Raw genomic sequence first — 14,050 nt, 5'->3', positions numbered from 1 at the left:
ATTGACACATAAATTTCATAACATTTATCAAGTGAGTGAACAAATTTAATGTTCAAAAGTTATGTAAAAATCTAATTTAGTGACCTTAAAGTGCTAGTGCATTGGGAATGCTAACGGATAATATTGGAAAAATGGGTTCCACTAATGTCAAAGGCTGGGATAATGTCCATCCCAAGTAAATTTTTGGAAAACAAAACTAGATTGTTCAAAACTAGATCGGACTTATTACACTACCTTTCAAAAGTCTGGGGTTAGTATCAGTTATATGTTTTTTAATGTTTTTTAAAACTAAGTCTCTTATGCTCACAAAGCCTGCATTTGATCAAAGTAAAAACAGTCATTTTGAACTGTGAAATATTATTACAACTTAAAATAAGAGTTTTCTATTTTAATAGATTTTAAAATGTAGTTTATTCCTGTAAAGTTGAATTTTCAGCATCATTACTCCAGTCTTCAGTGTCACGATCCCTCAGAAATCATTATATGATAATTGATTATCATCAATGTTGAAAACAGTTCTGCTTTTTGGGAAACTGATATTTTTTCAGATTTTTTTTTTTTTTAATTGAAAGTTCAAAAGAACAGCAATATATATATATGATATATATATTATTTTTTTCCCCAAAATGCAATAAATCCATGACACATCTTTTTTTAAAATGCAATTAATCCATCAATATAAAAGTTATTTTTCATATTGAAAATACACAACAAAGTAAGTTGATTCACATATATGACAGCCTCTGAACTTTGCCAATACTAATCTTATATACAGGCATTTGACTAAAAATACATTCAGTCGTCGCTCCCAAAATGAATTCAACAAGTCATGTTGTTAATGTTATAAATGAATTATGTCTCCGTTTGTCATTACCGATTAAAGAGTATCTGGCGCCACCGCACGGTTAAAATAAACACATTTACAGCGTACATTGGTATTAAAAACGGCTTTTAAAAACTGTCCATGATTCAGTTTTGGGGACCGTGACAGAAGTTTGATGCTGTCGTGGAACAAGCAACAGCTTGACCCAGTGCCTCATCTTCTTAATCTCCTCACGTAAATGATTACATTTCGATGACTTGCGTTTCTTCCCCGCCACAGGTTCATCAATGCCGTCAAAATTATTCATTTTTCTGTTTTTGTTGATCACAAAGTACAAAGTAGATAAGGAAAACTAGGATGCCGGGTGTATTCAGAGCGCCGCCATTACTGTTTACAGTGCGTGGAATGGTGCGCTGTGATTGGTTGAGCGGATATATCGCATTCTGCAGAGAAAGGAGACTGGCGTTTGTCGCTGTTTGGAAAGAAAGGGAGAAAACATGACAGAATAACACGACCAGAGCTGCCAACTCTCCCGCTTTCGCCGTGTGACACACGGTTTTGCCTGTTTTCACACGCACTCCCGCCACACATCCAATTACTCAGTGTAGTGATTATTTTCACCAACAGAGGGAGCCGTGCAGCCACACTACAATTAGTCGCGCGCGCGGCGCTACTTCATGAAGAACTTGAGAGCAGAGCGCCATTATCACCAGTTTCAAAAGAAACATCGTAATCGTTTTCAGCTTTCAATGTAGTAACATACTAACTATTCATGTTAAATTAAAGTAGTACGGTTATGTGTTTTATAACAGGCCCTCAACAGGATGCGGGATTGTTTTGGACAGTGATTTCCAAACACGTCTTAACTATACCACGTGGTGAAGGTACACTCAAATATGAATAAATAAAATAATAATATTAATAATACACTTGCAACACACTTAATGGTTAAAATTAGTCTAAAATGCAAAATAGTAGTTAAAATGTAGTGAAAATGGAAAATATTAAATTCAATAATAAATGTTTAATGTTCTAAAAATATTTGTGAAATGCTGTTTTATTTACCTCATATTTATGTTGTTTTATTTTGTAATGTGATTTTTCAAAATAGTGTAATAGTTTAATAGTTTTTTTGTAGTTAGGCCTACTGGTTAGTTTTTTTTTTGTTTTTGTTTTTTTTGGTGAATTGTATTAAAACCAGACCAAAAATCCTAATAATAAAATTAAATCATAATAATTATTAATGTAAAATGTGGAACCCCCAACAATTAAAAAAAAAAAAAAATCAAAAATGTATTGTCCCCATTTTTTAATTAATAGAGAATATCAAATGAAATTTCGGTGATATTGTGACCACTCAAATAGGAAATGTCCCGGTTTCCATTTCAGAAATCTGGTCACCTTACTTCAAGAAGGCCACAGGCCAGTATAACCATGCCCACAGATCATAGACAAGGACTTTACCCAGCTTCTGTTCTGCATCTGTTACTGATTATGCCCCATTTTTAGTTATTTTTGTAATGCATTCATCTGTTTTATTGCTTGAAAAAGTTGTACTGTTTAAGCACTTTATTTGTTGCACTTTTTTTGTTTCTGATGGACCATGTGGTGGGAGGCTTTGAATGAAGAATAATGTCCCTCCCTAACTAATCCTGTGTCGTTTTTGGCTGAACATAAATCATCAAGTGCTCTTGCATACAATACATACAATTATAACAACATAGTTTCAGTTAAGAATTAGTTTAATACCATTCTAATCAAAATATCAATCAACGACCTAGGTCAAATCTTAAACACTGGTCTATGAATAAGGCTTTATTGTGGTACATAGGCAGTCATTTAGGCACAATAGTTTTCTGGTTGAATGTTCAGCTCAACTCTAGAAGGCCCTACAAGTCATGATGCCGAACATGAATCAGAATAAGTTCAGGTATTGCACATCTTTAGCAGACCACCCAAAAATCCGCTAGAATGCAGGAAATCACATCTACTAAATTTCCTGGGGGTGGACCTTCAGCTATGTCTGCTTCACAGAATGTAACCAATATTGTCCATCTCCAGTAAGCTGCCCCTATCAACGGCTTTGGGCCTCCCCACAAACCACCAGAATGCAGGGTACAACATCAAATGAATTCCAATTCTCTGATATCTGAGCCACCAACTTGTGTGGCTGCGTGCGCGGCATAATTTTGATCACCCCTGACAAAATCTCAATTCAAGTTTTTTTTGAAAAGTTGGCAGGTATGCAAGACGGATATCGCATTTTGCGCAAAATTAATAAATGACTTTTCAGTACCGACCAATACTGATTGTGGCGGAAACTCAATTTTTAAAAAAAAAAGTTGTTTATCGTGTTTTGGAACCAAACTCTTCATATATATATATATATATATATATATATATATATATATATATATATATATTAGAAATGTATATTTTTTTGTAACAATGTAAAGTTCTTGATCATTTTTGATCCATTTAATGCATCATTGCTGAATAAAAGTATCAATTTTTTTTTTTTTTTTAAATCGTACTGTCCCCAAACCTTTGAACGCTAGTGTTTGATCAACAAAGTGGTTTATAATCGAAATGCCTATTGCCACAATGTGATGAAGAAAAAACTTTTTTGCATTTGTGTTTGCTTTTTGCAATTTAATCGAATTAAGCTTAAAGGCATGTATTGTTGTTGCATGTGCCCATAAGGAAGTCCTCAGGAATTAATTTTATAGTATTCCCGGCAGTTGTGCTACCTGATATTCAACTTTCCTCAACAAGAACGTTACCTCAGGCCAGGGTGGTTGTCATTGGCAGGTGTTTGAAGTGGCAAGTAGTGCCTGTTGCCTATTAATAGAACACATGTTTGATTTGTGTACACAGTTTGACAACTTTGTTTTTTTCCTGGTGCATTGTTGGCTGCGGAAATAAAAAGTTTTTTTTAAAAATCATGTGACAGGAAACAAATACTGGGAAAAAAGTTGAATTCACTGTAAGCTGCTTTGAAGCATCTACCAAATGCATAATTGTGAAAGTGAAGGCACTTACAATGTTTTTAAGAGTAGAGTGAGTCAAGCATTATATAAAGCACTCATCATCACTGGTCTGGTAAATTAAATTCTGGTCATTTTTTCACTCTTCACAGGTCTGTGGTACTATGTGGGAGGAAGAGACCACCCCTGCCTCACTCTTATTGGCTCCCCAAATTTCGGCTATCGCTCTGTGCACAGGGATCTGGAGGCTCAGATTGCCATAGTAACAGAGAATGAGGAACTCCAGATACAACTGCAACAGGTTGGACTTCCTCTACAGCACTGTTTCTTGGAGTACCTAGGTCATACAACCCATACATTTTGTGTCGGATGTGTTTTAATAGCTGTTGGTACTATGATTTCTTTGGCTCGTCTTTTTTTGTAAGGGTTTACTGGAAACATCATAAAACATCATACACATAAAACATCATATCAAGAGGCTATCTTATCTAAACTGGCTATCTTTAAATCTAGACCCATTTATGTTGTCACCTATGAGTCTTTGATGTGCACCATATGATGAAATAATTCCGTATTGGCTTATTTAAATACTGTGTTTGTCCGTAACAGTACAGCTTTTTGGTACCAGAGAGCAATGCAGTCATATTATCTTTCATATCTCAATCTTAATTACATGTAAAGGATATGCTGTAACCATTAATCTATACTGGGAACAGAGGTGATAATAGCAACTGCTTAATTGTGAGTACCATCAGTTTTTATAGTTTGTAAACTAAGATTCCTGTAATCTTCACTTATCAGGTTGTAAATGATCAGTTAAAATCAGTTCCATGGTTATCTTTACGAGCAAAACACTGAGATGACATAACACCTGAGATAGTGAGATCTAAAAAAAGATGGTTTATGTTAAATCTTGTTTTCTGTCTTGTCCAGGAGCAGGAGGTGTTGTACCAGAGCTCGACACAAGTGTCAAACTCCACGTTTAATCAGCCGGACCGCCATGTAAAGTTGTGGGTGAAACTGGTTACTCCACTCATCAAGAACTTCTTCTGAGTTCAGCAGCTGATAGATATCTCGCTGTCTGTGACAGGTTGGTTGCTGACATAGCTTTTCAACCTTTGCTGTAGAAGATCAGGCATATTATAGTGCTACTTGTAGTTTTAGACATGAGTAATTCCTTCTGGAAAATCCATCTTAAGATGGTAGCTGCGGTTTGGTACGTGGAAGCCGGTTATTAGCCAAGCCAGACTGGTTATTATCTGGTCCAAGCTGGTTATTAGTTGAACCAGGCTGGTTATTAGCTGGTCTATCAGCAACCATGTTCCAAAAACCATCTTGACCACCTTAAAGTCAGAATGAACCCTATTTACCATCTTAATACATGCTCCTGGTCTTATTGTGAATGATTTATTGGTGGCTGACTGTCATTCCAAAGAAAAAAATATCATAACTGGACCTTCCGGTGAAAACAACTGTCTTTTCTCTAGTACTGTATTCAGAACTCTAATCATTTAGTCTGCTTAAACCCCGTCCCGTTCATCTGCCTCCATCTTTAAGTGCAACGCTTAAGTCTCAACATATAATCAACATAGAACCAAGTCTGTACTTTTTATTTGTCAAAAATCTGTTACTCTTAGATGCACATCACAATATGGAAGAAAAGGTCTGTAGCCATTTCCATTTCATTGCAAATGTAACTAATGGATTTGCTTGAACCAAACAACATTTATTTTTTAGCATCCTTGTTAATTAGTTAAAAAAAAAAAATACAATTGTTTATTGCTCATGTTAGCTTTCTGCATTAAAGGCTAACCGATGCAACTTTTGATTTTAAAAATGTATTATTAAATGTTAAAATTAACATGTAACTGAGATTAATTAATGTTGTAGAAGTATTGTTTATTGTTCGGTCGCATTAACTAAACTAATGGAGTTACAAATAAAACCTTATTGTAGTGTTTTACAGTTTTAGAAAACTCAAATTCGGTTTGGCACCATTCTGATAAGTAACACCCATTTTTCACAATCCAGTCAATTCCCAATGGCTAAAATCAAGTCCCACCCTATTTTTTATTTTTATTGATTATCCTGTTTTATATGCAAAGATGTCACATTTCTGAAGTAAAGGGGTTGCAAATGGTAATTCATGTTGACTTGAAGGGATAGTTCACCCAAAAATGAAAATTACCCCATTATTTACTCACCCTCAAGCCATCCAAGGTGTATATGACTTCTCATCTTTCAGAAGAATACAATCGGAGATATATTTAAAAATATCCTGGCTCTTCCAAGCTATATAATGGCAGCGAATGGGGGGCCAGATTTTGAAGCCAAAAAAAGTGCATCCATCCATCCATCGTAGAAGTACTCCACATGGCTCTGGGGGGTTAATAAAGGCCTTCTGAAGCGAAGTGATGGGTTTTTGTTAGAAAAATATCCATATTTAAAACTTTAGAATCTAAAATAACTAGCTTCCGGGACAGGACCGTACACATACTGCGCAAGTCAACTTGCGCCACAAGTGTGACACGCCATAACCTGTGACACGATATATGTATCGCCTCTCGCGGTTCAAATAGGTCTGTGCAACAAACTCAAGCTCCTCTTCTCTTATATCGAAATCCTCCAACATTTCTCTTCAAAATTTCTCGTTTTAGACTTCTAATTCGTGACCTGTGTTTTGTTTTGCTCTATATCCTCTGCGCTTCTGCGTTCGTCATTACGTCATGTGTCAGGTCAGTGGTTACTCTTCTGCCGCAAATCAAGGTGTACGGCCGTCTGCCGTATTTAATTATAGTTAAATATGGATATATATGTTTTTTTTTTGTTTTTTTTCCAAAAACCCATCATTTCGCTTCAGAAGGCCTTTATTAACCCCCTGGAACCATGTGGAGTATGGATGGATGCACTTTTTTTTTGCTTCAAAATTGGGCCTCCATTCACTATATTCATTATAAAGCTTGGAAGAGCCAGGATATTTTTAAATATATCTCCGATTGTGTTCATCTGAAAGAAGATGGTCATATACACCTAGGATGGCTTGAGTGAGTAAATCCTGGAATAATTTTCATTTTTGGGTGAACTAACCCTTTAAAGCTGCTGGGACTAGTTGGTAGTGGCTAGTAAGCATCTACCATCTCAAGCCGGATTTTCCAGTAGGGATGGGTTGGTGGTATTGGATATTGTATGTGTTTCATTATGTTGAAGCATAAATGAGCCATTCGCATGAAATGCTATGAAGGTAGTAGCCTAAAGCAAACACAAACAGCATTCAGCATTTTATTCCGCTTTCAAACGCATGACTTGGCTCTCTTGCGCTCAGTATAGTCAGACTTTCCCCGAAGATGGATATACAAAACCTCGGCCTGCCAGACAGTGGGTTCTTAAGAATTTACATTGTCACTCCAGTGGTTCCTTCAACCCAAATCCTCGTCACACAGCCCAGTGTAGAGCTAGCATGTCCAGACCACAGCATGAATCTGGCCATTCCAGTGCTGTCAGGCACAGGCTGCTCAGCAGACTTCAGCTGCACTGGCAGTGACCTCCATGAGCCCTCCGTCGCTAACATCTGGAGTCTGTTACTGCTGTTTTTCCTGCGTGCTGTACGATTCCTTCTCTTTCCTCCATTTGATTGCTAACATGCTCTATCTCACTTGCTAAATGTCAGGATTTAAGATAATTTTCCCTTTGAGCCTTTGGTATTAACAAAATGAGGCCGTCTGTGAGTAAATATGAAAAATCAAACAAACCTGAAAGACCTCTAGCGTGTATCATTAGCAGCCCACACAGAATCAGTAGAAAGCACAGTAGAATTGCATTTTTAATTAAATATTTATGCTAATTTGCTATTAATATGAGTGTACAGTGGCCCAAAATATTATTTGAACACTTAAGACACTTAAAAAAAATGTTTGCTTGTTGGAATAGACAACAAAATATCATAGTACTAGAGCTTTTCTCAGAACTAGCTTTTTTATTATTAATTTTTTTTTTAAAGCCATTTTTGAAGTGACTGGTCCTAAGGGCCATTAACACCAAAGACAATAACTATAACAATGACGATAATCATCCTATTTCTATGAGAATATTGAAGTTTACACCAAAGCTATAATGATAACCACACAAAGAAACTAAATAGTCGGAATCTTTTTCAGAACAATTTTTCCAGCTGCTGAACGATAAAAATATTGACAGCCAATCAGAATCCACCTGACTTTAAAGAGCTTGAGCATTTAAAGCAACAGACGACAAAACTGCAGTGTGCGCTTATAATAAACAGAATGTTATCATATGTTGGTGTGGATGCTAATATAGTTATTGTTATAGTTATCTTTTTTGATCATTATTCTTGGTGTGAATGGGCCTTTAAAGTGATTTTCAGGTAGTTCATGAAACAAAGTATCCATGAACTACCTGATTTGTCATCATTTTCAACGCTAAATTAGTTGTTTGTCATTTAAAACCTCAATTCAAAAACAAATGTTTTGCTTGAAAAGTGTGCTTGATATTTTCTTTAATACTCTCTTGTAATTCACTTTGGATAAGTGTCTGCTAAATGCATTAATGTAAATGATATTTAGACATTTTAAAGTGTGACTTGGGTGTTCAAATATTTTTCCTAATGTGTTCGTGGCCATGGGGGGGGCGGTGTTCTTGGCCATGTTGAAATCCATTCTACAGAATTCTGCAGATTTTATTTCAAAATCAGTTCAGAAAAGTGGAGGTGTCACTTTCCAGGAAGGATTCCTCTGCTATCTTGTTTTGAATTTATGTCATGGTCAGTAACTTAGTCACACTTCTGGAGAAAGGGCCTTTAGAAATTTCCAGTCACTACAAATACAATGAACTTCAATCTTCTCAAGATATGATCTCAAAATATAAAGTTATTAGACTTTACATTAGACTTAATGTAATATTAATAAAACCGCAAATTATGGTTTGCAGTCTAATAAGTAGGTTTGCCTGTAGTTGATCATTTAGTTTCTTCTGTAGTGCTCACTCTGCCCTCTAGTGAGTATTCAAGTACATTACACTTAAACCAGAGAAATGGTATTTTTCCAAGGTAAACATCACTATTACTTCTTATACTAAAATTTGATGTGTAACTTGTGCTACTGACATAAATGATACATTATTAAAATTATTAATTAATATTATTCATTATACTTGTAGCATTATGTAGGTGTTTTCATGCACACTACGATTCAAAAGTTTGGGGTCAGTAAGATTTTTTTTTTTATTATTATTATTTTTTTTTTTTAAAGAAATCAATACCTCAATACGTTTTCATACATTAAAGAATCCTAAAAAAAGATCATGGTCTCCAAAAAAATATCAAGTAATGGCTGCTGGAATAAATTACATTTTAAACTATATTAAAATAGAAATCTAGTAATAATATTTCACAGTATTGCAGTTTTTCACTCAAGATCACCTGTTTTTTCTTTGCTTTTTTTTTTTTTTTTTTCCAGATGGAGTTGGGAATACACATGTGTGATTTGTACACGAGGCATTTACAAATATCGATGGTTTCTTGGATGCAGATGGTTTTGAAGATGACTGGCATTGTGGGCCTCAGCAAGCGTCCCAGCCAGCTCCAGTGATGATGACCACTCAAATAATCTGCTCTGTGTTATTATATTTAATAACATTCATTCTGCTCTAACAACCACATTATTAGAAGAAAATGCATGTAAAACCAGAACAAATGATTTACTCCCAGCATGATGGATATGTACTGTACATATGGCAGATATGAACGATTGGCCAACAGTTTGATGTGTATCTAACATTTATATGTACATATTTTAGTTAATTTAATTTTTTTTTTCTGTAAACATTTTTATTATTTTGTCACATTAATAAGATGCTGTTTAACAAAAACCCTTTCCATTTCTACTTCCTTTCCGTTGTTTATTTTTACTATGTTATTTTGTTTGAAAATAGCAGAAGCAGTTTAGTGATATTGATTTCATTAATAAGGTCAATAAGTTTATCTTGGGAATGCAAAGAGATGCAGTTTGAGTCATACACATTTCAGCAACCCTTAGTTACCTCAGCTGAAAATATCCATATTCATAACTTTTTTTTTTTTTTTTAACATCTACCTGAAACCAGTGCAAACCATCAAGGCTGAGTGCCTTAAAAATGAAAATTAATTTAATGAAAAATCATTTACCCACGTACTCATGATTTTCCCAACCTGTATGAACACAAAAGGACAACATTCACTATTGATGTATTAAGAGAGATTTTAGTATTCCACTCAAGAAAGTCATTTAGGTTTAAAATGACATGAGGTGCAAGTATCTGAATGTTCATTTTTAAGTGAACTATCTGTTTAACTCTCCAATGCTCACTAGTTATACATGATTACTGGAACTGAGAATATTACTTCCATTAATAATAATAATTACTACAGAAGATGTTTTAGGAGAGCTTCAAATCCTGACCAGGCTTTAATATTTACACAAACCTTTACACAGTTAAGCATGGGATGGATTTGAGTACCTTTGCATTCATTTGTACCATTTTCAGGATTACTTGTTTAAAGGGAATATTGCAGTATTGTTTCAGACTTGGTTTGCAAAGTTGTATTAATCTTGGTTCCAGTGTGCATGGAGCAAGAGCATTTGCTTGTTAGGTTCATTAACTTATTGAGACCAGATGATTTTTTTTTTTTTTTTTTTTTTTTTACTGGATTTAAATGTCACAATCACTAGAGTTTGGGAGCGACTAGAAACATGTTTGAACGGTCCCATATCTCTTACAGACAGATGCTACCTGAGTAAGATGAGGCCTTAAAGCCACGTTATCCAACGCACAACAACTTACGAAATGGACAAAAACATTCTGTACTATGTGAAGGCACAGTGTTTTTTGTCACTGTATAAATTGTTTTCAAGAATAAAAGGCTTAAACAGTCATGGTTGAGTGAGTTATTTGATGTGAAATACAGATGCGTGATGTTTATTTTTGGTCTCATTTTTCCTGGTTGTCATTGGTTTTTACTAAATGTCCATACCAACAACTTCATAATTGTTAGTGTCGATAGTCTATGTGAATGAACAATGTTTACTTGTTCTCTGTGTTACCTGGACGAAGAAATTCAAGTTTATTTGTCAGCAAAAGACAGCTCCAGCCTCCAGGGCTTTCGTGAGAACTACATATACTTCTGTGTTTTTGTATCGAAAAAGGGTTATTAACAAAACAGTTAATGTAAGGGCAGGTTTATCACTGAAATTGTATCGTACTTTCTACTCTTTAAACAGCGTTATTTAACAATGGAACACTATGGTAACAGCTTTCTTCTCCTGTACACTACAGCTACAGCCGGAAGTCATGCAAAATCTCACCATAAAATAACAATTAAATGTGCTACTTATCAGATTGTTTTATTAAACATCTACACCTACCCCAACCCCAAACCTACCCTTACAATAATGCAAATACAGTAATTTTTGTTCAGCGTGACAAAAATGACGCAATATTGCCCAGTAGGACAATCTAGCCATAGCTGTATCTCTTCTAGCCCCAACCCATTATGACTAAAAGTTTGCTAAGTATTATTTCCTACTAAAGCAAAGTGCGATTTCACTCTGGCAAGTGTATCCAAAGCAGACTGGTGCAAGTGGCCTTTGAGGCAACATGACCAGTGCATTATGGGTGTTGAAGTTTTCCTACCTGTTTGGCAAAAGGGAAGACAACAGCCTTTTTTCCTCTGTTTCCTCTAGTCAGGTAGCACTGAAAAAAGAGCCTGCCTAGTGCATAGGCAGCAAAGTTTTATTGCAAGTTCATTTTGCCAGCAGTGAAGTACCCCTTTAAGAAACCACACAAATTAAATGCATCAAGAAATAAAAATAATTTAGTCTGTCCAGAAAAAAAAACTCCTCTGTAAAGCTCAAACTTTTTTATTGTAAGCACAAGATTACATAGCAACGGTGAAATAAACTTGAAAGGTTTAAACCTTTTCTTCACGATGTTTACTTTTGCACAAAGTATATTTTGAGAAAAAATAAAACAACCTATATGTTTAAATATTTACAGCATTGATAAATTAGCATTTAAGAGTTTTCTCTCAATTATCAGTGCATATAAAGCAAAAAAAGTGTGTTTTATGGGGGAGTCTTTCATGTGTTAATTTAACCAATACAATTAAGGTGGTAAAATACAAAACATAGTAAAAAATAAACTCTTAAGTCAGTAGTTTAATTTTTGACATTGTTCCATATACATGAACCAAACTTACTGAAATGTTTTTGGATTTCACAGTCTTTCAAGGCCACCTATGAGATCAGTGAATAATGTCCTGATATTTTAAGTAAAACACTGTTTAAGCTAAATAAACAGCATCGAAATAAAAATATACTTTCATTTCATGAATCTGAAGCACTCAACTTCAGGTGTTAGGACTGTATAACATGGAGTAGGACTGAAAGACAAACTTTGGCAAAATGTCTAGCCAACAAAAACTACAACAAAAAATATAAATATGACAGCAGATCAGAAATTATTAGAAAAACAGCCAGATAGTCTCAAACAAAACAAGGCCAAAAACCCTCCCAGATATTTACAGTACATAGCAATGTAAAAATAGGTGCACAATTAGCATTTTATATGTATCAAAGCACAGAGAGGAACGGTCATGTCTTCAGCAAGCTTAGAAAAGGTCAATAAGATGCCACATTCAGTCAGACCTGCTGATTTGAGATGATAATGTACGTGAGGACACGATAATGTTCGTTTATGAGAATTAAACATAAATGTCAGACAACTTCCCAGAAAACCAACTGCACTGAAAACCTTCAAAACTCAAGGTCATTCCTGAGATAAAAATCGCTCCAATCCAGCGTTATGGCTTCAGTTTATAATTCGCCCCTTTTCCAGGTCCATCTCCTTACATCCTTTTTACGGCCTTGAAGCGGAGATCCATGCAGCCGCGAGCGGTTCTACTGTCTCTTCAAAGATGATGCTTTCTTCTTCCTGGCAGCAAGCATCTCATAGAAAGGGTCCCTGCTTATGGCAGCCCTGGAGAGAATGATAAAGGGACAAAGAAACATAAATAGCCTGCTCATAACTGAGCTCTCTAGGAAATTTCCACCATTACAAACTATTTTTGCTATCACATGCCCAACATTCCTTTATATCAGGCTCTGTGAATTTTAGTTGCAGCTGGGTTTAGGTCCAATCTGTGTCAAAATGATAACCATGTGCATATTAAAAATTCTGGGCCAGATGAGAGGAGGACTTACTTGATGCTTTTGATCCACTCTTCTTTCTCCTCTGTTGTTGGCGCTGAGATGCGGTAGAATGTGTGGTTTCCTTCCACAACCCGTCCATCTGCTTCAGTCTTACATGCTTTGATGACCTGATCCTTGTTGTCTGGGATGAAGAGTTCAAAGCAGTTCTGTGTAAAGAGAGCTACTTTAGAAGAGGCTTTTATCCAGAGGAACTTGTGGTACATTTATCACAGGGATATTTTACCGGAGCAAACCGAGGTTACGAGAACAATGGCGCCAGTGTATGAGAGAGATTTTAGCAACCCATAACCTTTGTGCTAATGACTACCACCCACATTTTCAAGATCATCTAGAGGTCCAGGGGGCCCACAAGGGGATGATAGGATAAAAAGGAAGAGCAATGAATGAATGAATAATAGTATTTTATCATTTATAAAAATCTAATAAAATGTATTAAAAAAAAAATAAAAAAATAGAATTATTACTTATATAATAAATAATAATTATTATTATTATTATCATAAAAGGGAATTTAAAAGGAGTATAAAACAAAATGAAAATAAAAATAAAAATAAAACAACATGCAAATCAATCTATATCAAATATATATACACACACACACACACACACACACATATACATATATATATATATATATATATATAGAAAATTTATATATATATATATATATATATAGAAAATTTATAATACCAAAAAAAATTAAAAATATTAAAAAAAATAAAAATAAACAAAAGTAAATAAAATATACAAAATAATTAAATAAAATAAATAAGAAGGAAACCTAAAAGGGGTAAAACCTAAAATAAAAATATAAAAAAATGAAAGCACAGCATGCTAATCAAACCACTGTTATAAAACGTTATAAAGATAATAAATAAATACAATTAATGATAATAATAATAAAACTTACAAACAAGAATAAAAATCAAACAAAGTAAAAAATTAATACTAGTCAGCCTCACGAATCAACTACTCAACTC

General features: G+C 34.7%; 2 protein-coding genes across 10 annotated transcripts in view; one reads left to right on the top strand and one right to left on the bottom strand.

Moving 5' to 3' along the window:
• Window positions 1–10,736, top strand: part of LOC127524108 (CDP-diacylglycerol--glycerol-3-phosphate 3-phosphatidyltransferase, mitochondrial) — a 31,159-nt gene extending 20,423 nt beyond the window's left edge. Inside the window, exons 9-11 of the mRNA XM_051915469.1 lie at window positions 3,963–4,111; window positions 4,744–4,900; window positions 9,282–10,736. Of these exons, the coding sequence (XP_051771429.1) occupies window positions 3,963–4,111; window positions 4,744–4,863 (269 nt within the window). The 3' untranslated portion in view covers window positions 4,864–4,900; window positions 9,282–10,736. The remainder of the gene's footprint in view (window positions 1–3,962; window positions 4,112–4,743; window positions 4,901–9,281) is intronic.
• Window positions 10,737–11,704: 968 nt separating this feature from the next.
• The window catches only part of cyth1b (cytohesin 1b), a 77,251-nt gene continuing 74,905 nt past the window's right edge, over window positions 11,705–14,050 (bottom strand). For all 9 annotated transcript variants that reach the window (XM_051915474.1, XM_051915476.1, XM_051915471.1 and 6 more), the window contains exons 12-13: window positions 13,062–13,216; window positions 11,705–12,837 (exon numbers count right to left, since the gene is read on the bottom strand). In XM_051915474.1, the coding sequence (XP_051771434.1) occupies window positions 12,759–12,837; window positions 13,062–13,216 (234 nt within the window). In that variant the 3' untranslated portion in view covers window positions 11,705–12,758. The remainder of the gene's footprint in view (window positions 12,838–13,061; window positions 13,217–14,050) is intronic.

This window comes from Ctenopharyngodon idella, chromosome 12 (assembly GCF_019924925.1).
Source record: "Ctenopharyngodon idella isolate HZGC_01 chromosome 12, HZGC01, whole genome shotgun sequence".
Lineage (NCBI taxonomy): Eukaryota > Metazoa > Chordata > Actinopteri > Cypriniformes > Xenocyprididae > Ctenopharyngodon > Ctenopharyngodon idella.
Note: the sequence above shows the minus strand (reverse complement) of the source record. Positions and strands in the feature narration are given on the sequence as shown.